Here is a 25137-nt window from a genome sequence, read left to right on the forward strand (position 1 = left end):
GTGCCTATGCTCTTGCGAACTGTCTATGAGCGTTTGTTTGTACGCCTGGCTCAAGTTCAAGAACTCGAATGCAAAACAATAATCTCAAACATATTTTCCTACTTTCAATTGCAGGGAAGCATTGAGAAACCTTTAGACTCTGGTTCACGTCTATCAAGTGACCGTGGGATGATAAAAATTCTCGCATTGAAAATCGCGATAGCGCCAAAGTTCACTTATTGCAAAACGATTAAAAAACAGAAAAGGTCAGAATCATATGTTGGTCTTTCCATGTTTCACTCACTCCACGTTCGCAATCACATGAAGCAGTCAAGAAATGTCTACTGTCCGGTTTTGTTGCATTGCCCCTTCGTGCACAAGACCTCAGCCATGTCAGTATGGCAAGGTTAGTAAAATACATTCTTAATTCAAGAGAAAACAAAGGAAATCACAGTACCGTGAAGGAGGGTTTGGAAATGTGGTCTTTATTAACATAAAACTGAGTTGGTGAACTATTGCTTTGAATTTCTCCAAGAATTATAAGTAGTTTCAGAAGATATGTAAAAATCTCGAAAGATATTTTTATCGCCTCGAAGTTGCCTAAAAAATATTGGCGGCGTTTCGTTTTTCAAGCCACTTCTCGATGTTTGGAAAACGGATGAAACAATCTTCCTCGTACTTGATTTGTTACTTCCGAATAGGTCACTACGTTCTGGTGCCCGGGGGGGGGCTCTCATATGAAAGGGGCGGGGATGCTCGTCGGATTTTTTGAATTAAACCCCTAAAGGAGACCAATCTGGGCGTGGCTCAAGCTCTTTCTGACCCCCAAAAGAGACCATTTTCAAACAAAGACAAACAAAAAATACAGTCACTTTCTGCAAGAAACGAGACCTTCACGACTAAATTTAATGTCGTTTTGCCCATGACATCCTAAGTGAGACCAAAATTTACACCCCTAGAATCCCCGCCCCTGTCATATAAGAGTCCTCCCCCCCCTCCGGTTCTGGTGATCCACCCGACAACGCTTTGTGTCGCATGAGGAGACACAAAAACAATTAAAAATCATCGAGAGATAATGATGACCTCTTGAATCATCATGCAATGCTTCTTCAAATGTATATGTACAGATTAAATTTCTATGTACATTTTGACACAATTTGATACTCCATGATACACTATTCAACATTTGTTCAACACTAATTAATTGATTACATTACATACATTACATACTAGGCTCAATTTCCGCCGCTCCCTCGGATCGAGCGGCTGGTAATCGAGCCTAATTACATACTTAATAATCCTGGGCCGGGTTGTTCGAAAGCTGATTAAGGCTAAACCGCGATTAAAAGTTAATCCAGGTTTTCATCTCGCTCATTAAAAATGATTTTAAAGGCTCATTTTAAGCTTATGGTAAAGAAAAGTCTAAGGCAAAACTTAGGGACAAAAATCTTTTGGACGAATTCTTATGGATTAGTAAACATACTCGAATCAAAGTTCACGTTAACCCAGGATTAGCTTAATTGGGCTTTGAACAACTGGGCCCTGGATTAACGTTGAGCCGTGTGTCATTACATCAATAACACAACATTGCTTTACATTTACACATGGAGGCGTGAAGTCACGACCGTGGAAAAGACGTTCGTATTTTTTTCAAAATTAAATAAAGGTGAGTTGTTGCAATTCTCGGTTAGCAAACACCCACAGAAATGGCTGTTTTTATACCAGAGGACGCATTATCCATCTGAACGAACTTGGGAAAACATTTGTAGTTCGTCTGGTTGTACGTCTCTAGTATAAAGACGGGCACAAGACGCATTATGCGCCTGGACGAACTAAAGACGAACAAAGGTAGATAGTTCCTCCAGAAGTATAATGCGTCCTCTAGTATAAACCCGGCAAATAAATATAATAAATAAACCGGCACTTCGTCGACAGCTTTCAAATTTCAACTTAAAAATTCCCTTTGAGCTCGAAGATTTTCTATTCCTTGATTTGAAATGTTCACAGGTGTAGGCACCAGGCTCTCTCGAGCTCCAGAGCGCGCGCTAGTGTTTAGAGCCCTGGGACTATACACGTTGCCGTGATGAGAAGTGTGTGGTCTTGGCTTGTCAGATTCCGACTTGGCCCCAGGAGTTATTGGTTTTATCGTTGGTGCTTCGTCATCGCTGACGGTAGCTGTTAATTTTTCAGCCGTGGAAACCTCGTTCCTTGTTGATGGAGCACTCAGTGGTCGCCTTTTGCGCACGCTCAGTTCTGAATTCAGAACATCCGTGTTTTGGTTTCGGAGGGCTGTTAGACTGACGTCACACCTCGTTCGGGCAAGAATAACGGCCTGACGAAGAAAGGAAAGACAGTCAATTAAAAGTAGATCAACAAATTCACATCAAGAATCAAGCCTACTGTAATCGAATTAAAGAATTTGAGTGCTATTCTCAGATGACATCAAAAACGTAGCTAGTTTGGTCAAATTCTACCAGTTAATTAAGAAGAAAGAGAGACATTAATTACACTTTATTCGATTAAAGTTAATGGCGGTATCTTTACCTGTAAAGTGCTTTTGGCTGTGCGAACGGAACTTTCCTATTGTAAGAAAAACAAGGAAAAAAAGAACACTTTCTTTTTAGATATAGTAAGGGTAAAGTACTTTTCCAATGTTACCTATCAAACAGCAAGGTGGCTCATTGATACTTAATGTAAGAATGATGTCATTCCCCCCTCCTACACAGGTGACAATGATGACACGAAAATGTTTTCTTAGGAACGTCAGTTCCGCTGTCACTTATTACATTTCTCTAAAATTAACTACCGCATGCCGCTAAACTCATGAACTTATTTGGAAGTAATTTTGAATTTTTCCTTTCAGAGGGTACAGTATCCCTTGACTCATAAATAAAATAACCGTTTGTCTCACGATGTAGTCACTCAAGTTCTATATGGCGACATTTCCACTGTGCCCGCCAATCACAGCTGACCTTCGTGACAATGCAATTTCGGTTTTACGGCAATGCCTTAAGGTTGGTTCTCATATAATCGCTACGATCGTTAGGATGGTTATGATCGCTGCAAAATGCGACTAGCGATCCAAGCGATCATATGAGAATCGCTCTGTTCGGCGATCATAGCGATCTTAATGATCGTAGCGATCACAGCGATCATATGAGAATCGCTCTGTTCGGCGATCATAGCGATCTTAATGATCGTAGCGATCATATGAGAATCGCTCTGTTAGGTGATCATAGCGATCTTAATGATCGTAGCGATCACGATCGCTGACTTAGAAAAATTCGATCGATCGTAGCGATTATATGAGAACCAGCCTTAAGAGCGCTATTCAGCCTTCCTGTTACTTATGAAGCGAGAGGATGATCATTCAACTTCGATAAATGTTATATTCCCCTCTCGGCAAATCAGTAACTGCGTCAGATGGCAGCAATCATCAGACTTTATAAAGAAATCGTACCTGCTCTAGATCTTGTTCTGTTTTCAGTTGGAACAGTTGTTCACATTTCTTGATATAGTGACGCCTGAAAAGAGGATATTAACAGTCAAACATAACTTCTGCGAAAACTATGAAAAAGTTCCAGCAGCAGTGAGGCGACACAAAAATACATCCTCGGAGAGGCGTGGGCAGATAACCGGATTAGGATGAGGAATTTTGCGGGAGAAATTGAGCAAAATATTATCAAATGGGAGTTAAGGAATCTTCGCTCCATCCCGAGTCATCATGCTCCTGAGTCTCGGAGGATGTATGAAAAAGTACCAATTATGGAGTTCATCCGGTAAACCTTGGTGGATACAATGTGACTGGTATACAGTGATACGAATTAAAATGTGTTTTTTGGCAGAAAAATAACCGAAAGCGCATTACCATTAATTACATTAAAAGTCATGCTCATACCGACTGTTAAAAATACAAGTTTGAAATTACATAAAAATGCGCGCAGCCCGCCAGAGAGTGCAGCAAAGCGGTTTCATTTGATGCTCTATGTTTCAATAATTTGGAATCTGAGATCAGATTTGAATCCAGTTTTGAAAGCATTTAGCCTGCGACACACTAGATGATTCTATTCTCCGATCGCGGCGAATTTGATCGACAGCGAAAATCGCTCGCCACCGATTAATGCTGACACACTTGGCGATTTTTTCGCCGATCGCGGCGATGTGGCACTTCAACCTAGTTCCCAGGCTCCATCGAAGAGCGTTTTGAAAACTCGTGTGATAAATTCGCCCAACCTGGGACCAGTTGTTCAAACGCTGGATAACTTTATCCTGTGGATAAGTCACTATCCGACAGTTTCAATCTGTGTAAAAATTTCAGTATTTCCTCTTGTACAAGCGAATATGCACACCCTAACCACAGTTAAGTTTGGGAGTGTACGAAAACCTTGGACAACGTTTAACGTGAAGTATATTTTAGACCCTGAATAGTGCCTTATCCAGCGGATTAAGTTATCCGGCCTTTGAACAACTGGGGCCTGATTGGTTGACTTTACTGGCGATTCGCAGCGATGAGCGAAGAAAATCGCGGGAACGGGCACTCTGGGCGAGTACCGGCGAATTTAATCGCCAATATCTGAAATGCCAAATATCGACGATTTTATACGCCGATCACGGCGATCGGCGATAATCGTAATCGCTGCAGCTAGCGGGCACCCCTGGCGATTTTCGCGGATCGCGGCGATCGGCGTATAAAATCGCGTAGTGTCACCGACTTTACGGAGACAGAAACTAGTAGCTACTAGCCACAGACTATAAAAAGTACACAGTTACGTAAGTCGTGTACACTAAAAGCCAGCCTGGTTAGATCCTCCTAAAAGACAAAACAACACTAGCCAAATGATGGCATAGAAAGCAATTGTACGGAACAGGCTCCAAAGAGCAAACTAATTAAAGTAAAGCATTTTGAGTTCTTTTCAAACAACGGTTTGTGAGTATGACTTAGCTTGTCTTACCTCAAGTCAGTATTGTCTGACATCAGACCCTGCATTCTCATAGAATATCTATTGTCCACTTCCTCCACCTGAAAAAATTAAATAATGAGGGACAAAATTTATTTCTAGCGTTTTTAACGTCCATGGCCAACTTGATACACGTAAAGGAAAGGTAAACTAGCCAATAACTTTCGCTTTTTTTGAAACGAACACGAATAGAAAGCTTTTACGCTAAACCATCTGGCCATAATAAAAGATCACTTATGATGTAAAAATGTCAGGGCCAAAAATTTAGCACCAAAACACGAGCTTTCTGTACTATTTTGGTGCCTTTCTTAAGCGAATACGAAAGAATTTCTGTCACGTGAGCATAATGGTCGTTTAATCGTGACAAACGGTTCTGATAAATCACTGAAGTTCTTATTTGATTCTTATCCACAGTCTTTGCTAAGGAAGCCGGGGTTTTGCAAAGAATATTTTTATGTCATCACGGATTAACAACGACTATGGGTACAGACTTCCATAATTTTATAAGAATATTCTGTAGAGTGATGAGCAAACTGGGAACATCAATTTATGTGAGAGAAATCCATCGTAACTCACTCGAGAAAGGCACCGAAATAGTGCCGTGAGAGCTCGTCTTTGGAGCTACATTTCACCTCCAATAGGTATCAATTTCGTATCTTCTTAGAATAAGGGAGCAAATTTTTTTCTTATCTTATTATTATATGATGGGTGGAGACAGTTTGTGCCGAAGCAAACGATTTGCTGTTTTCCGTTTGGCTGACGTTTTTCACAGGTCATTAGCAAAATACTTCAAAAGCAGTGAATGAAACTCTTGCGGTGTTGTTATGCGCCTCCAAATGGAAAGTCAAATCAGGTTTGGATGTTTTGTTAAATGCAGTGGGCGTTAGCACTTCAACAGCATCACACCATTTGTAAGGTGATTTTCTTACTCTTTTTTCCAAAACCAATTTCATCTAGAGACCACTGTTTTACAGATGTGAAAGACCTTGTAACATACTTGCTCTTAAAAAAAAGGGTCTGACGCCATGAATGGAAAACGGAACATACAACTAAAACAACACAACACTTGACACAAACCTTTTCGGCAAAGTGTTCTTCAAATGCTGCTAATTTTACTTTCTGCAGAAATAAAAACAGTGAAATGAAGACATGAGTTCTTTGGCCATCTGCCACAGACTCCCTTATCATGTAAAGATATCGCGACCAGATTCAGCGAGGTTTCAGTCAGGTCACCCTTAGGCCGCTATTTAGAATTTTCCTTACATTAAATACAGCATTCCAGCAAAATTTCTCAAAAACCTACATGAAGAGTTTAGGTTAATTAATTAATCGAAACAAGACGTTCTACTGGTATTTTTTTTCAACAAGAATAGTGCGAGCACACGAATTTGAGGATCAACCGTTCCAATTGTTTGTATACACTTTTTAGAAACTGGCTTATTTACATTCAATCAAATTTTCTATACATACTTTCGAAAACACTGCAAAATTTGTGGAGACCCTTATTATCCCCTTGAACTCATCCATGGATAAGGAATCACGTGTATTCCGCCGGGCAACACGAAAGGTGTAAACTTGACCCTCAGGTTCAAATTTCCCACCCCACCCAGGTAAAGTTCAAATCCCCAACCCTCTAGAGGGCCTTCCGTGTCAAATACCCTTCTTCCCCGGCTCGGAAGATGGGAAAGATAGGGGAATGCCCGGGGAAGGGGGGAGGGGGGGGGGGGGGTTGAAGGTTCAAATTGATCGTCGCATAAGGGAATACATATAAATGGTGTGTATTGATTGTCGTTGTCGCCGTGATCTTTTATCTGTCGTTTCAGTGCCAAACAAGTCACCACGTTGCCTACGCAAGAACGTTGGCTTGCCAGATGTTTGGCGGTAAATGTACTCCGAAACCTACGGCATTTTCGTATAAGACATGAAAAATGTCATCATTTTTTGGTGCGACGAGTAAAGGAGGGCGATAACTGAATTAGGAAAGGCATCCCTCTCATCCTCCTTGTTTTCAGTTAAAGATATCAAAAATGTAGAAAGAAATACCTTGTCTTCCAGTTCCATCTGTGTCTTTCTAAGAATTTCTGATTTGGTTTTAAGTTTTTCTTCAAGTTCCTGTTTTTTCTGTTTTAACATCTGTGTACACACAAAAAAAGTCACAAATTAAAATCAAAGAAAAGAGTATTGATTTGTGGCAACTATACCCCGCAACCTTTGGTCCGTTCATCAAACCCAAGTGTAAGCTTACAAGAATCGTGCGTCGATAGCAAAAGAGCAAAAGGTATAGTTCACCACTAAATTACATGAGGATATATGAGTCAGTACGTAGCAGCCTAAATGCAGCAAAGAAAAGGAACTGTAATGTGGTATGAGCCGTCGTTAAGCCTGCCTGCTTTTTGGGTGGATCATATACACAAGCTTATGAGAGATTCCCGTTAGCGGATGCTTATCAGCCCTGGGGGAGGGGGGGGGAGGAGGCAAATCTTCGTAAGAGAACATTTCCTGCTAGATACCTGCATCTCCAAAAGCGCTGACTTGAGTTGCTCAGAATCTTGCACACACTCAGCAAACTTCTCCATTAAGTTCTAAATTAAAGAAAAACGGTTAAAGTGTTAAGAAAATTAGCATTACTGTATATAAGAGACATGTTGGTGTATACATGATCAAGGTGGGGGGGGGGGGTGTATTAATTATTTCTTCGGTATCAAACTTTCAAACAAACTATTAAGTTTAGTTGATAGTTTTGACTCTAGTGTAAAAATTGCTATTGTTTAAGTTCAGTCGTTGTTATTCGTTTGTTCCTCGGTAACCTAATTCTCTGTTTTCAAACAAAAGATACTTATGAGCCAAGCCGTACTTTGAGAAACCTTAACATATTAACTGGCTGTCCATTATTGTGTGTGGAAAACAATTCACTTTCACCTTGGTTTTGTTTCACTACAACCTTTAATAATATTGGTTTAACAAAAACGTATGCCGCAATCGCGAGTTGCTTATCCAGGTTTTTCCGCATGTGGCGCTTTACAAGTACTAGTATTATTTGCTCCAATGTTTGAATTGATTCATACCGATTGGCCAGAGCAATTGCTTACGACAGAGAAAAGAAAACAACCCTGAACAGAAAATAGTCTTACTTGACTATTAATTACAGTAGCCATTTTTATCATTCAAGCTTTGGCAATGTGATAAACAACAAGGAATACGAGTCTTTATAACCTCAGTACAAAATAAACTAGCGTCAAATACTTACATCGACCTCCTTCTTGTGGTCTTCAACTAAAACTTGAATTTGTCTTTGAAACTCTTTGTTTAATCCATCTATCTCTTTGCTTTTCTCATGAAGCATTTCTCTTCCTATTACAGTAATGAAAACTCTCGTTAGTTCTATAAGCAGTACAATGCAGTTTACATCAGTCAAAAGGCTTGCTCCTCAGTTTGACACACAGGTTTACCATCCGCTGTTTGTAAAGTGGAATGCCTGTGTGACGACGGTTGTCTAATTCAATAAAGCATACCTCAGTGACCGACTATCACGTAAACACGCAATCTCATTGGCTATACAGGTGCCGTCTGCACCTGGAGCTGGTCAATCTTTGAAAATGGCTTCAACTTCGCGTTTTCGTGAAGTTTCTGAAGACGACATAGGAAATGTTTTACAAAGTGCTATTCCAGAGAAAACCAAGAGAGCCAAAAGGTATGGAATGAAGATTTTTAAAGGTCAGCGCACAATAAAACACCGTGTTATATTTTAAACAATGAAAACATTGTGTAGCTTTGTTTTGATGATGAATGAACTTTGCAAATTCGACACTTCGTCACAACGCACGATTTAGCATGCATGATTGATTGATTGATTGATTGATCGATCGATCGATCGATCGATCGATCGATCGATCGATCGATCGATTGATTGATTGATTGATTGATTGATTGATTGATTGATTGATTGATTGATTGATTGATTGATTGATTGATTGATTGAGGTAGTATGCTAAATCAACTAGACGGCTTGCTGTCGGTTGGTGACAGTAAGCTCGGGGATCAGCCGATAGAAACCTCGAGCTTGCCGCCTAATAATAGCCACCCTAACGGCGACGTTTAAGACCTTTTCAAAGGATTAAAGTGAAATAACACACGGTGTTACATTTTGATGTTCCATCGTATTTTGTTGATCTGAGGCTCGCGAGAACGGCTTTTCTAAATTTATTAGATGTTTGATCCTCAAAAGACAAGAAAAAGAACCAAAACCAAAGAAATGTCATTTCGCTTCTGCGTGCTCAGAAAAGAAGAAAAAGATTATTTGTGCAAAATTCAATACAATTTGTCTCCAGGCTGCCTTATGAACTGCTTAAAGAGACCTGAGGAATGGGGATCGTTGACCACTAAAAACCTTTTGAGTGAGGTATTACCCAAGCAATGGGTTTGTTGCCTGCGAGCTTCTTGACAGAAAAGTAATCTGAATGTAAGAAAGCTGAACACAGCTGAACACATTGCCTCGACTGTCATTATACTCACGCTGTTTGGAGAGTTCATCCTCTTTACGTCTTTCATGTTCGTCTCTCAGCTCCTTCTGCAAAAAAAAAATAATAATAATAAATAAGGCCACCCTTACGGTTACAGTGCAGTAGATCAATGCGTTTTGACATCTACTCTACGTCCCAGCAATGCTTGGCAGCAATTTTTTTCCCCGCAGATTAATGATATACACACATTTCGTTTCCAAGGCAACGGATAATGGCGGTAAATTTGAATTTAACGTCAGCATACTAAAATTTGCTATCGCTAAAAAACGGGAAAAGATTTTGCGAAATTTATCATCAATAAGAGGACAAACGCATAGAAAAACTGAGGTCAATTTGTTTTATACAATGACAAACGCAAACGAAAGAGGTTAAATCGCGAGTTAATCGAGTAGAATGTAAGTTAGAAAGAGACTAAACGCAGGAAATCAAAACATCAGTTTCCTCGCTACACTGAATTGAGTGAATTTCAGGCTCATAAACTAAACGTATAAAACAAGAACTCAGTAACCTTTTTTCCAGTGACAATTTTCTCAAAAAAGTCCTCTGAAACGCTGTTTATTTCGGCTCCAGTAGTTCAAGACTAATTCAGTCACAACATTAATTCGCGCTCACCACCGATTTGACGAGCCGAACCTCAACAAAGATCCTAAACGTTCCGCTCCAGAGCTTCGCTTTAGTTTCTCTTGTCTTACCTCAAGTATTAAAACAATTCTCTCATTCAAGAATTCTAGTATTGAGTCTGATGTCCTCGCCAAAACACGAACACGACCCTAAAAAAGTTTTGCTGATAGCGTCATCTCTGACTTTTCATCGTCTGTAGTCTAATTGATGATAAAAATTAGTCAATGAGAGCGCGAGAATTTTGGCAGTTATTGTAAAAAATGGTATTGAGCAGCGACCTATATGCCGTATGCATCTACATGAATGCTGCATAAAAATGTGCTTTTGGCATCATTGAGGGTTCAATTAGCACTAACCAGTGTCACAGAAATCAAGGTACTGGTACTACACTGGCATGGGTAAATGCCCCAACCATCCTTCGGTGTGTTTATGTTTCGGTATTCGTACACTGAGCTGTTTATGCAAATATTAGGACATTAGGGCTAAAGCAAATCTGTGCGACACACAAGAGTATCCCAGTAATCATATGAGAAGCAACTCAAGTGCCTCGCTCATTGAGAAAAAAAATGAGGGAAAGGGACAACTCATAGTCTTACCACTCTTCTCTGCCATTTGAAATCCATTTCAGTCGCCACCGTCTCCTACAGAATAACAAGTGACACCAATAAGGCCTTTGCATTGTCAACTTCTGAAAGTACACGTAACCGCATCGTTCCACAACAGTGTTAATTTGATAGATGAATTTTTTTTCAGTCAGGAAACAGGAAAAGTACTTGGAAAAAGAAAAACCGAGTTCTTACAACAGTAGTCGACTCAAAACACTGTTCACAAAACATAGCATTTATTTCACAGTGCCATAGCGATTTCCCGACACTGCTTCATACTGTAGTCAAGAGGTTAAACATCTCACTGAAAGATGACATCAACCACTTACTGATCTTCGTGGAATAAAGGTGCACATACAGTATACAAGACACCTCCAACCGACCGGGCCACGGTTCCGAGACGATTTAACAAATCCTCGATTTAATAGCGTTTTCTTACTCTTAAAATAACTAATCCAAGGACAAAAAAAGGCGATCCTGAATTAAAGCGAAGTTCACCCTGGACTAACCATCGGCCCTCGTTAAATTCACACTAAACCGATCAAACAAGTTATTCGTGTGCACGCGTGCGAGAAAAATGCAGATCGATGCAGAGCGCGAGAAAACAGTTGACTGCAAGGATGGACCTAACCCGATTTACAAATCGATATCCGGCGTACATTACAAACCGCGCGAGGAATGAATTTGGCACATCCATAAGAGAGAATTCGCTAGTGCTTCTAAATAAGATCACTTTCTTTCTCTTTTTTTTCGTCTTTTATAGGATCGCTTTAACGCGGCTTTATTGCATTTCTCACAAGTTTATAGGTAGTTTATTTCACTCAAGAACTCTTACATGGAAATATGTCAGGATTCTGCCCCCGATGACTTTTAACCTGAATAACATTTTAAGCCATGAAACTTCAGGACATTTTCAGAAATTTACCTAGGAAAAGTTTGATGTGGAGTGTTAGTGTTCATTGACTTTGGTGTTACCATGGCAACAATTTTTGACGTGCAGTTTTTTTCAGAAAATGAAAAATACCTTTTAATGAAGAAAAATTACTTTTGTTACTTTAACTATTGTGTTTGTAGTTCATATTAGTGTTCCTTTATTGGTTTTGATTACTTTTCGCTTAATTTCGGCGATTTCCTGAAGTTTTGGGGAAATCCAGAAATCCAAGATGGCCGCTATTTGGTAATCATGACGTAATGTCACGTCTAATGACTTCCCGTTGCGGACCTCAAAAGAAACATCTTTGGACGTACCATCTATCCTTCAAGCGTCGTTGTCATAGCTTCTATTCTTACGACGTCACGAACGTTAAGCCCGGTCTCATCAAACTGAAAAAATTCCCGGATGTGTACCCGCGACAGATTTGGCGCCAAAATAAATGATAGCACTCTGTCTGCACTGACTTGTTTTTTGTCATGAACTTCAATCATTTCTAATTTTCGTGAACACTTGCTACATGTGAAACGACCGCAGTGCTCTAAGGTTTATTTTGATCAACAAAATAACCCAGTATGACTGAACTTTTATCGCACAAAAGTAAGAAGAACATTTAGGGGCCAATCAGGCGAGAATATTTCAAGAAAAACTAAAAAGTAGGATAAGTATCAGTTTGAATTCAACTCATATTACCCTTGAAACGATGCAGGGTTCCCGTAAATTTACACTTTGGGCATTTTACAATGCAACAACTAAGTTAAAATAGGCACTGGTAACGCTTGTTGACAAAACAAATAGAGACCTTTGATAGGTTAATCTTTTAATCCTGGGTTAGCGTTGGGCCGTTGACCAGCTTTTGCACGATCAGGTCCTGTAGTACTGTTTTAACAATACCTAATTAACCTTAAACGTATTACCGTTTCATACTTCGTATTAACTTTATTTAGAATCTACTCCTTGCCTTGTAAGCTTCAAATGCTCCTTGAAGGCACTCCATTTCACCTTGGAGACCAGCTGATAGCAAAAGACAGAATAAGAACATAACAAAAGTTAACTTATAAGCTCACTTTCATTGCAATAATCCGGCTACTAACGTATCCATGAAAAAGTACGGAAGAGTGGCCCAGTTACAGTCAAACCTCGATTATCCGGACTTGTGGGGACTGGGCTGAATAGTCCGGATAATCGAGAGTCCCAATAAACGAAAATATGAATATCAATGAGCAAACAAAAACTGAATAACTTATTTAATTATGCAAGAATCGTAGAACATTCACAACTCATTTACAAGTTATTTAAGTTAACGAAAAACGTTTCACGTCGGCCTAAAATGCTGAAGTAACTCAGATTGTTTTAATCTGCTTGAGCATGTGCGCGTCGCGAATTCCATCATTCTTCGAAGCTGCCGGCATAAGTTGAATAGCGTCAACATTGTTTTGTCTTTCATTTTAACATTACAAATTTTGTCCCTGTCTCAGTTCAGATCCACTCGATGTTTGAGAAGACTTAAAAGAGTTGGGGATATAGTCTTCTTGGAGGGGGTGGGGGTGCAGTCAAAGGCCTACAGTGATTGGCACAAACCGTTGTCGTGTCCCTGCCAATTCTGGCGAAGCTAATCAAATCAAATCAAATCAAATAAAGGTTGCACAAAAAAAGTACTTTTTTCCAGCCAAACCAATGAGCCAGCCAATGAGATGGCTTGATCGTAATAATGTAAAGTTTATGGGGTTCTACTACACGTATAATTTAAACAGACTGGAAATACTAGCTGCAGGTGTTTTATTTACTGAGCCTAATCACAAGTTTGTAAAAATTTGAAATAATTCTTTAAGATTACTTCTTGTTCTGATCACAGAATGAATTTTCCATCAAGTAAACTAAAACGTATATGGAAGATATAAGAGAGAAAAAGATGTTTGAGCTTGAAAACTGTAGGGGTCTCACATCCGTACCTTTCTCCACTTCAGCACTTCGTCTTTCTTCATGAAGCTGTTAAGGATAAGAAATTTGAAACAAATTAACTGGCTGACATGTTTAAAGTATGGACACACATGGAAATAATATTATAATAATCAATAACTGATAGTAAACTGCCACTGAAAGACGTTCTGTAACAAATAGAGCAGTTGAGAGATTACCTGCTCCTAAAGCAAATTCTAGCTTATAAAAATTAATTATCAGGTAGTTTTTCACTGTTAGTGACATAAGTGACACTTCATAATATCAAATATACACTGTATTTGCAGAACTTTCATGAACAATATGCAACATTGCCAAATATCTGTTGTCATAATATATTATAGACATGGCTTTCAATTAGTGCCACTAAGGTTGCGTTCGATTGACTGTATTCCGGAACAAGAATAAGCAGAATATATGAAGCTGTTAGATTTCTCTTTTAAAGTAAATTTGGGAAGACATTTCTGCAAAATTTCGCTGACACGTGATAGTTTAAGAGCGATTTTGTACTTCAGTAACTCCAAAAACTTCTCATGAGGGATTTCTTGACATCATTCTATGTATTCCTATTCCGGAATTGGGTCAATCGAACGCACCCTGATATATCAGTTTCCGACACCATTTAAGTTTACTTCATAACAGGTCATCCGTAAGTGAAGCTTAATAGCAGGACTTGTTTTTACCTGTTGATTAAATGAGTTTTTTAACTTCTCCATCTCTTCATCATGGTCATCCTCGACTGATCTACAATGAAAAAAGAAAACAGCACTTCCATTCAATAATGATACTTATATTTAAAGCCTACAGAAAACAAATGAGCCACTCAGATGGCTCAAATGTATGTGTACCTCTAAGGTACGTATCCAACTACCTATGAAACATTAGTCAGTTTTAATTAATACAGTGCACAATGCCTCGATTTCAAAAGCAACTGAAAACATCAATGATAATTTGCAAAAACAATTATATTAAGACAAAATAAATTAGCCCCACTTTATATGCTCTCTGTGTTCCTCGTGTATCTGTTCAATATGGGCCTGGTGGTCCTCTTCAACCTGTAAAAATTCATGTATTTGAAATTATCACTTCTTAAGACGATGATGTTATAAACTCAAGTCACTGTACTTAGCGTTAGTTTCAAGAGGGGTAGTCCCATACCAGCTTAAACAACATAATTTAATAAAAAAAAAAAAGACATGCCTTTGGCTCCGCACCGCACGGGTTTCGCCAAAACGCCGACCCCTGGCTCAGCTGACCCCCTAATGACCTCTAACCGACCCCCTCAAAAAATATCAGGGAAAAACAAGAAAAAAGTGAAATTAAAGTTATAAATTTTTAAAACCTACAGGAGATGAAGATGGTGGAAGCGAGGCAAAACAACGCAAATGACGCAAATTTAACGTTTCCAGACGTCCGCAGCCACCAGTTGATGTTGTTTACAAAATTTCGCCCGTTCCCACGGTAAAATTAAGCAGAACTAGATTCCAGGTCCCGCTCTGGCTCGCTATTCCCGCGTTGACGTGCTAGTTTGCCTCGCTGGCGATGTCGGGTGACTCAGTAGCTTATTTTTAAGTCTCCGTAAATTTGCTTCCGTTCTAATCTTAGATAGGTCATCTTTAGCTTGTTTAATTATTGTTTTGTCGTATTTGCTCTGCAGACGACCTCAGATTTGGAACATTTCGAGCCGAAGACAAGGTAAGTTCTCGGTGCATTTAAAGGCTGGTTTCCATATGATCGCGGATCGCAGATCGCAATAAGGTCTGCGATCGTGATCGCAGACGATCGCAGAAGATAGAACCATGTCCTATCTAAAGGCTGGTTTCCATATGATCGCGGATCGCAGACCTTATTGCGATCTGCGATCTGCGATCCGCGATCATATGGAAGCCAGCCTTAACTTTCGTTCAGCTTCATGGTCCTGCGAACCAAGATGTTTCGTCGGATAGTTTGACCTTGTTGTTTTTTTTGTCTGACTGCCACAATTCGCCTCGTTGTAATGAATTAAAGAAACGAAAACAATTCGCTCCTGTCAGAGAATTTGAAGCCTGATACCCGTGGAACTGGGATTTTTTTTGCGAGCAGACGTTCGATTCTATGTTTAATAAAATATTTAATTCTTAAATCTTCTGTCTAGCAGCGATTTTGGCTACTTGAATGGTTGTCAACTCAAGGATGCAGCCCTTTCAAAGTATTTTGGTCACAACGAGAGCTGGATGTATCAGAACGTTAGTTTATGGTGAGAAACAGTACAGCCCTTCCTTACGACTTGTGGTGCATTCGGTCTTTGCACAATAACTTTAATTTAACATTTTCTGTTTTTCCCTGTGATTTTTGGAGGGGTTCAGTTAGGGTTGAGTAGGGGGGTCAGCTGACCCAGGGGTCAGCATTTTGTTGAAACTCGTACAGAACACATAATTGTAGTGGGAACTAGGCATAATCTCAATTCTGCAAAAGACATTAACGAAAACATTACAACAAAAGACAAACTTCAACAAGTCATACAACTTCCAGAGACACAACTTTTAAATTTCAGATAAGGTCTTCATATCCCAACCCTCACCCTGTAAAATACCTTTTTGAGGTACATCCTGTGGTTCAGTCTCTCTTCTTCAAGAATCAATGTCAAGTCATCAATCTGCTGACGAAGTTGTTGAATTACAATGTCCCTGTTTTATTTCAAAAAATAAACGAAACAATGATAAGCATGAGGGGCTTTTCAATAACTAGCTTTTCCCTCAACTGTTGCCGGCATTTACAGGCAATTGGCAAAGAGCAGTCGTCACCTGCAGGCACTCTAGTGTTTTCTGAATTACAGTTCTTAATTATTGCTCAGCCATATTAAGCACCTCAATACTTAACAGTGGCAGCCCATGCAAAATTTATACATTAATACCTGATTACTTGCCGTCAGTCTGAGAGCACACTGAGTCCTACCGAAAGGGTGGCCCTTTCAATGTGGGACAAATTTTAAACCATTTTATTAGTCTCTGAAAGTCTGAAGGTGGATATCGATTTTATAGAGACCGTTTCAGAAAATTAGTATGGATTTTGGAGGCCTCGGGTCTAACTGGTCAAAACTGCACGGGCAGCATATGATCCCAGCAAAAGAGTATCCCTTAGGAACACTGCATGAGGTACATGCAAAGTAACACTCTAGAATTTAAACTGTGATACAATAATGTTAGACATCAAAACTGCTGCATCACTTAAACTTGACTTACTTTTCATCTGGGGGTTGTGATCTGCAAATGAATCAATAAAAAATATAGCCCTTAGCAAAAGTTTGGGAATAATGATTATATAATCACAACGGTTTATTTAAGCTTAATATATTCAATTAAATAAGTTAATAAAAAATTTAATGGAAGACAGTTTAATTTTAATTATTTTGAAAAAAAGGTCACAGTTAAAGCAGTGTTGACATATTAATATTTTTAAGTACTAACTTTTAACCACAAAATGACAGTCATTAATTATAACTTTTATATTATTTTAATTTCACCAACCTGCAATGGTGTGATGGTTGTTGATAATTCTGTTCAAAAATGTTGTCAGTGATGTCTTTATTGCACTTCATCTTTAAATACCTAATATGTGGGTGTTAACCAACAGTCAACCTTTTATGGACTCAAACAACACTTTATGCTTTAAACGCTGAGCAGAATTAAGTTTTGTAACGAGATCTGTCAAGCTAAGCCGAATCTGAAGTCTTAAACATAATTTGTCAGAGTGGTTCAACATTTATGTCCTTTAAAAGAATAGTTCAATAAATTTTCCCATGGAAAAAAAGCAATGATATCTCTGAAAACAATCAAGGTCTCAGGCACTTTTTCCCACAGCATTTAATTACTTATTTATATTTTCTGCACATGAATATGTACCGTAAATGCTTGAATAAGTACATGGGGTACTTATTTTAATTAATTTTCTGGGTCGAGAAGGGGGCACTTATATTCAGTTCTTTCAAATTTTGGCCTCAGACTAATATTGTCTTTATTTCAAGTAAACACAAACTGTAGCAAAACGTCAGAAAACTGAAATGAATCTGTGAGGAGAAACACAAATCTGTGTGTTAGACTTTAATGGTCTAAGATTTGTACTGTTTGGTTTATTCATTAAAGATGTCTGTACAGCACTACTGCATACCGTATATTCTTTGCCTTTTTTTTCTTGGGGAGCCCTGGGTGGGGGATGCTTACTTGAAGAGGGCACTTAGTTAATATTTTTAGCCTCAAGGGGGGGGGGGGGGGGGTTATTTGAATGGGGCATTAATTCAAGCATTTGCGGTATATATCTATAGAAAAAATTAATGCTTCAACATAACATTTAGCATGAATTTTATGAAAAGTTCGATCACTCAGCCAGGTCTGCAGTGAGTTGCAGCCTAGTAAATTTACAAGACAGTAAAATTATTTTGCCCAACTTTTTAAAAATCGGTGAAAAAAAACTGATAAAAAACTCAGACTGGGATTTTATCCCCTCAGATTAAAAGCAAGATTACATGTACATGTTTTCTGCAATAATTGTGTAAGTTTATTTGCAACAAATATTCCTCAAAAATGGGTCATTTTACATTTTCTACAATAATTTTATAACAGTCGTGCAATTATTGCTAAAATTATTAGACAGTACAAGTTTATTTGCAACAAATTATTTCTCAAAAATTACATGTTTATTGTAGTCATTTTACATTTTCTAACATAATCTTAATATTACAGTGCAATAATTGCACTGTAATAAAATTAGTCATGAATAAATTAATTAGTTATTGACTACTACAACCTTTTATACTAATATCGTAAATTAACCCTAGTTAGATAAAAGCATTTACTGAAATTACACACATTGATAAAAATAAACTCAATTATGATGCACATTGACCACCTGTTACTGATACTCACTTTTTTCTTGCCTTTGTCTATATACATACAAAAGAAACAGTCAAAAAGAAATGAAATTAGTGAGTTTCAAGGGCCATTTCAAAATTAATGTAACATTAAACTTTTTAGGTGATCAGAGGAAGCCCTGCAGGTTCTTAAACAAAAGGAAAGTGACCATAAATATTGAGAAATCTGGATTTTGAGACCATGCATACACTATGGAAACTAAGAAGTTGTTGCTGGAAGATAACTCAAGGTAATATTGGAAAATAGTAATTCATTTGGTAAGTTTATAAATTAATGCTTTTGCCGTTGTTGTTGTTGTTTTTCCTATATTTACATAAAGAAAAATATATATAAGCTACATGTAAAAAATGGCAAGTTAATGTAATAATAATATTGTGAGTCTTAATATACTTAGAATTCTAAATATAGTGGATTCTTGGTTTGTGTAAATTGCCTCTCATCTCTGACACTTAATAGTACAAATGGGGATGGGACTCAAATTAATTTTCAATAAATTTGCTGTGCCCCCTCAGTACTCGCAGGGAACTGAAGTCACTAAATATTAAACCACTTTTAGGCCACACTAATATTAGGTACTTGAATGAAATTTAACAGCTGACCTTTGTGGTACCTTCCTTGAAAAAGTCATCTGTTATTGTCACATTAATCTTCTCTTTGCTTCTTGACAAGACGTAACCAGGAGCTAATGTTATAGTCATACCATCCTACCATGGTGATAAGCAACAGCAAATTAGTCAACACTTTATTAATCAAGTTTAATTACATTGACTGTCTGGTACAAAAATGCAAGCACACTTCCATGTATACTTCATGTATATATATATATATATATATCGTAGAGATTGACACATAAACTTGGCCATCATAAAAAACCTGTATGAACTACTTCTGTCTTATATGCACAACTGTACTTCATTATACTTCAATTATAAACATTGGTATGTACAGTTAAGTATGTGATGTGTCATATTGAATATGATGACAGCAGTCTACATGGAGACACATGTTACATAAAGTGCAGGCAAAACAATTTACAAAGGCTAAAGCATTTAAATTATAAACTCAGGGGGATTGAGGCTGAAGATGATGATGATGATGCCGACGACAATGATGATGATGATGATGATGATGATGATATCATTTATTACTCAAGATATTGTGCATGATCAAATGTGCATCACAATAAAACTATAACTACCAATACTAACTAAACATATATGAAATCAATATAACAAATAAATACATGAATCAGTATCTTAGAAAATAAATAAATAACAATAATAATAATAATAATAATAATAATAATAATAATAATAATAATAATAACAATAATAATAATAATAATATTACAATGAATCTGTTATTTATTTCATCACACCAAGACGCCGAAGTAAGCTCCCAAACTGGCTATACATTAGAGGCTTGCATGCAATTTTGGAAGCAAGCATTAACTTCTGTTCACAGATTGGGTAAATGATCTTTCGGTATATTTAGAGTTTCCAGAAACAGAATGAAGCCATTAACTGCAGCTCCCAATAACAATTTCTGCAAAAGCTGCTTTTGTTGTATAAATCACAACTACAAACTAATAGTCTTGGCATATGATTAATTTTTCCTACATCTTGATTGCTCTTATATGTGCTACTGGTTCCCTGATGCCTGCTGGCACTATTAAAGTGAACACGAAGAGAGGTTGTGGAACAAAACACTGAACTTGCATAATACAGAACTACATGTATACCTGCCAACTTTTTCTGTCAAATGCGTGAAATTTTTGTCTTGTTATAACCGGGATTTCCGAAAACGTCCGAGCCACTTGCGAAAATTTCCGATGATTTTCCGAAGACTTGTGAATGTTGCCGAAAATGTCCGAAGATATTCCGACCACCTTCGAACACGTTAATACGTTTCAAACAGATTGTAGACATTTGAAAGCTTTTGCGATTGTTATAAAGAGCAAAGAAATATAATATACATAACAAATCTGAAATGAAATGGAATTGTTTTTAGAACAGCTCGTCCGGATTTGTGAGTCAGGCGTGAGAAATTGTCCTCGGTGCATGAGATTGGTGTCTTTAGTCTGCAGACGTGAGACTCACGCATAATGTGTGAGAGAGGGCAGGTATACTACATGTATATATCAGATTGCACTGAGATCAGCAAATATTGAACCAAGTAACTCTGAGGTTAAAATTCAGTGTCACTAGTTTTAAACTTCATGTAATTGAGTTACTGCAGACTTAATGTTTCAGGGGAATTCGAAAGCAATGATATTTACATCATTAGGTTCCTCAAGTGAGCTTCTGTGCATTGCACTGTACACCTGTCTCCACCTGGAACATCTGCTATGGTACAAAAGAACTAATTAATATTTACATTTTACCTATAATAACACACTATTGACTTTAATTCAGTTATTAATTTTAATAGCCAAATTAATACAGAGTATTATGCCATTTATGTAGATGAATCGATCAATTATACCATACACCAAAAAATACATCCAATTATAAGCCCCCCTCTAGTTTTGTTAGTGTTGTAAGTTTTAATTTTGTTCCAAATATTGACGTTTTAAAGCTTAATTAAATACCAATAAATGAAAAATGTATTTCAATCAACACTGCTATAACTCGTTTTGAAACATTTTCTTCTTTTTTTACCCCAGGTATAAACCCCCCAGATATAAGTCCATCTACAACCCCTTACGAGTTGCATTAAAGCCTGCAGCACTTTATTTTCTAGCAAATCCGCCCCACTTAGGGACTGCCATAATTTTATATGAAAATGACAGGGCTGCTGATCACCATACCTTTCAGGGGTTAAAAATTTATTCATGGGGGGGGAGGGGGGAGACCCATTGTAGGGTATTTAAAGTAAAACATTTAACTAGTCTATTGATAAATTTAAAGTTATTCTGGTAATATGAAAGATAACCTGATAAACATTGACCCAAATTTCATTACAACTTGCCTACACAAAGTGTTTGCTCTGTCATCCAATCATGTAAATAAATATAATTATAATTTGCATAACCTGATGGGAAATAGTTACCAATGTAGAACACTGTCGTGTGCATCAACCTTATAAAAGCCAATACACCTCCATATATCAGAATTACATGTATATAAATTAATTACCTTGCTCTTGGAGAATCACTAAAGCTGACATTTAATCTGCTGGGAGTTGATCTAAAAAGCAGTACATATTTAAAATTCAATTGGTTACTTAACTTCCTACAAGACTTAATTGGTACAATTGACTTAATGTATCACTTTGTAATGGATTGGGAAAAAAGAAGCAGTCAAAGCAAACAGAAAAGTCTATAGGAATAACATTCCAAATTGGATATAATTGGCCATTTACATGGGGAAACCAATTTTGTAGTTATTAATGCTGGTATTTCAAATTGTTGTTCTTGGCACCTTAGTTACTCTTCTTAACATCTACATTTTAATTAAGTCGGTAAAGTCATGAGAAATCACACCAAAACTTAAATAAAACATTAATAATTGATTAATGTTCCCTCAGTCCTGGATTCTTTAGAGGCCCTTGCATCTTTCCCAGGGGGTAAGCTTGATCCTTCCCTTTTTTTTTTTTTTAAGTGGGCTATACAGGGAGGCCTACAAAAGATATGCGAAAGGGTTAACAGACGATATTAGGTTGAAAAACATTCATAATTTTCTAAACTAAAAGGCTGACAGCAATTAACCCTGAATATTATTTAGCAAGACTAGCAAAAACTGACCAGAAATTCCTGGCAGAAATTATAATGCGAAAGTTGTGCTTTGTCAATTGTGCTGGAAATAACAAGGCTTTGGGTTTTCTTAGAGATATAAGAAAGAAACAAAACTTCATGTTCAAGAAAACTGGGACAAAAATGGGTCACCAGAGGAATTTGGTCTCATTCTTATGCTCACTTTCTTTGTCCCTCATCCCTTGGCTTGATTTCCACCGCTCCCTTTCCTGAAGACTACTGGTAATCGCAGAGCCTACCCCACCCCCTCCCTTCTGACACTCCTAGAATCTCTCACAGTTTCTCTTATACAGCCAAACTGTCTTCCCATCAAAATACATGTAACGTCATCCCAGGAGTAATTTCAGTGACCTCACACTTTTCAGATATGTGACTGTAAATTATTAATCTATTGTAAAAATAACTAACAGTGGTGGAAATACTCCTGTTTCCCTGTTTTTTTCTCTGCAATGTAAATAGAATATATACAGGAGTGATGCTGTGCCTTAACTGAGAAAGTAAACTTTACTGTCAGAAAAGCGAATCATGCTGTTTTACCAGTTCAGGTATTCACAAACCCTTCATACCTCCATATCGTATATGCATCAAAAGGAAGGTCTACTTGGTTTTTCGATTTTTATACTATCAGTGTTTACGTATGAATGTATATCAGTAAAAGATCTGTGTCATAGGGTGGAAATAGTTCAAAAGAATTTTTCAGAATTTCAAATCTGCGGCGAAGGTAAACAGTAAAAGTTTGTTGTAACGCAATTAGCAACTACAGTAAACAGCGCTTAATTTCGTCAGCAGCTAAGCTCTACGATGAAACTAAAATCCCCAAACTAAGCTAGGCACTCACTTGGGCCTTCTGTTATCGGTAGAAGTGTGGTTGCGTCTCCCTCCCGGCGTAGCAGTCTGCGCGCGTCTCTGAAGCTCCTCGCTTCCAACCTGGCCAATAACCCAAGCCGGTCTCTTGTATGGCGGCCGCGTTCCACTAATACGAATAGTTTCCAAAGGAGCATCGCTCATGTTGGCGGTGCAGGGCGGTCAGTAGGTTTTATCCATGAGTGAGGTCCTTTAGTAGCTCTAAGTTGTCAATCGTATGAAACTACAAGTACATACGTGCAAAGCTAAAAATCAAACAGTGGTTGCCATTAATGCCGTTCAGTCACGCGAGTAAACTATTCGGAGGCAACAGCGACAAAGCCCTTTCATTGGCCATGTGTGTTCTCAGCTTTCATTTGCTGGGCACGAACTATCTTCTTCACAAAAATACAATCTAATAGCTCTTTCCTATGACAAATTGCGATCGAATGCCTGCATGTATACTGAAATCGAAGTCCTTTGCAAAACAAAGTCAAATTTTAACTTGTCCAGCGGACTGGCGTTATAACCATGACAACAATAAAGCTTTCACACAATCTCGTACCCAGAGTCTTCAGGCTTTTTGGTCAGCGGGGCAACGCCGGGAAGACTCTGGGGACATCAAATTTTATTACCGCAGGATTTCTGCGGTAAAACGATGGAAACCGTTACGGAACAGCCAATCAAAAAAATTGAATTTTTTCGATGTCCCCAGATTCTTCCCGGCGTTGCACCGCTGACCAAAAAGCCTGAAGCAGGGTACGAGATCAATCTCGTACCCAGAGTCTTCAGGCTTTTTGGTCAGCGGGTGGTCGCCAGTAGAGACTCTGGGACAATAGAATATCTTCAATTTCGGTTTAAAACGGAAGTCAAATGCCTCAAAATGGCAGCCTGGGCCTGAAAGTTTTATCGGGCCTTGAAAGTGTTCGAGAAAGCAAAGTTGATTCTAACACGCGATCAAAGGAACTGGATTTTTTCCCCGTAACTGACCGGATCAAAGCAACTGGATTTTTTCCTGTAAGAGCGAGCGAAAGGTGGACTTATTCAAAATTGCTACAACAGACAAGTAACATATTTCTTTTTTACTGTTTATACTTACAAATAAAAAGAAACCATCACTTCTACTCCCACTGAACTGAGCAGCTCGGACTGTGTGTTGAATTTATGTTCAAATTACCTTCCCCCTTCCCTTTACAGTTACGTCTCATTAATTGCTTTTAAATCACCTCTTAATATTCACTGTTATAAAGCTTTTTTTGTCTCAAAAATTTTTAATTTTAATAGACTGAATTGTGTGCCCGCTTTTCTTAAAGTGAATACAGCTGTTTCGACAAAGGTTGCCCAAAAAAGCGTAAAAGCGTACGCGAGAATGCCGAAAGGTACTCTGGGAGACACCCAAAAAATTTCAGTAAAAGCTCAGAATCCATAATCCCCCGACCGTACAGCGAAGACTTGAGATGGCGGGCAATAAGGATTCTGAGCTTTTATTGAAATTTATTGGGTATTTCCCAGATATCTTTCGGCATTGTCGCGTACGCTTTTACGCTTTTTTTGGACAACCTTTGTCGAAACAGCTGTATAAGAATGTCATATCTGTTCAAATGCAAGCTAGTACAATTTCAACATCAGCATATTTAATACATCTATCATGCATTCTATAGCAGCCTTGAAGTTTTTCTTTCTGAATAGACATTCCTTTTGTCTAGCTTTTGGCAAAACAGATAGAGAGCTCAAGTGCTCACATCTTGCATGCTTTTAGTGCTGTAGAGTTGCTCCCAGGTATACTATACATCCTAGAAATAAAATGAAGTAGTATAAAAGTGTTTGAAATGCATTCCAATGCATGTTTAGTTTATTCAATTTAAATCCCAATGTGGCTAGTATAATAAATTATTATTATTATTATTATTATTATTATTATTATTGTCATTATTATTATTATCATTATCATCATTATTATTATTATTATTATAGTTCTTTTTTGTACTTTTAACTTGTAAATATCGATTTTGCTCGGAATATTTCAGTAAAGTTTAATTATTATTATTATTATTATTATT

At 37.9% G+C, this 25137-nt stretch overlaps 1 protein-coding gene across 3 annotated transcripts; it reads right to left on the bottom strand.

Annotated features, from left to right (window-relative positions):
• Positions 1 to 443: 443 nt before the first annotated feature.
• Positions 444 to 23560, bottom strand: LOC146481093 (flagellum-associated coiled-coil domain-containing protein 1-like). Of its 3 annotated transcripts, none has more exons than XM_085108768.1 (21): positions 23073 to 23560; positions 21618 to 21668; positions 20759 to 20822; positions 19080 to 19184; positions 18475 to 18491; positions 16795 to 16815; positions 16146 to 16239; positions 14567 to 14628; positions 14257 to 14317; positions 13567 to 13603; positions 12576 to 12628; positions 10675 to 10719; positions 9450 to 9504; positions 8185 to 8288; positions 7448 to 7519; positions 6981 to 7070; positions 6015 to 6056; positions 4932 to 4999; positions 3440 to 3503; positions 2524 to 2559; positions 444 to 2311 (listed from the first exon to the last, which is right to left on the bottom strand). In XM_085108768.1, the coding sequence occupies exons 1-21, from the start codon at positions 23240 to 23242 to the stop codon at positions 1925 to 1927; spliced, it is 1698 nt and encodes a 565-aa protein (XP_084964894.1). In that variant the 5' UTR covers positions 23243 to 23560; the 3' UTR covers positions 444 to 1924. The 3 variants fall into 3 exon arrangements, with proteins under 3 accessions (XP_084964894.1, XP_084964893.1, XP_084964895.1); XM_085108767.1 differs by having other exon boundaries at positions 20759 to 20825; XM_085108769.1 differs by lacking the exons at positions 18475 to 18491; positions 19080 to 19184; positions 20759 to 20822; positions 21618 to 21668; positions 23073 to 23560 and adding an exon at positions 17080 to 17154.
• Between the last annotated feature and the right edge of the window lie 1577 nt (positions 23561 to 25137).

The sequence above is a fragment of the Pavona decussata genome, unplaced genomic scaffold, assembly GCF_977016875.1.
Source record: "Pavona decussata unplaced genomic scaffold, jaPavDecu1.1 SCAFFOLD_51, whole genome shotgun sequence".
In the NCBI taxonomy this organism is placed as follows: Eukaryota; Metazoa; Cnidaria; class Anthozoa; order Scleractinia; family Agariciidae; genus Pavona; species Pavona decussata.

Bases quoted from the DNA above. Each gene is read 5' to 3' on its own strand.
- LOC146481093 (XM_085108767.1), bottom strand. From the start codon at position 23,242: ATGAGCGATGCTCCTTTGGAAACTATTCGTATTAGTGGAACGCGGCCG. The intron at 12,629-13,566 runs GTACGGATGTGA...TTTTGCTATCAG, and splicing joins AAGTGCTGAAGTGGAGAAAG to CTGGTCTCCAAGGTGAAATG. The intron at 9,505-10,674 runs GTAAGACTATGA...TTTTTTTTGCAG, and splicing joins TCAAATGGCAGAGAAGAGTG to AAGGAGCTGAGAGACGAACA.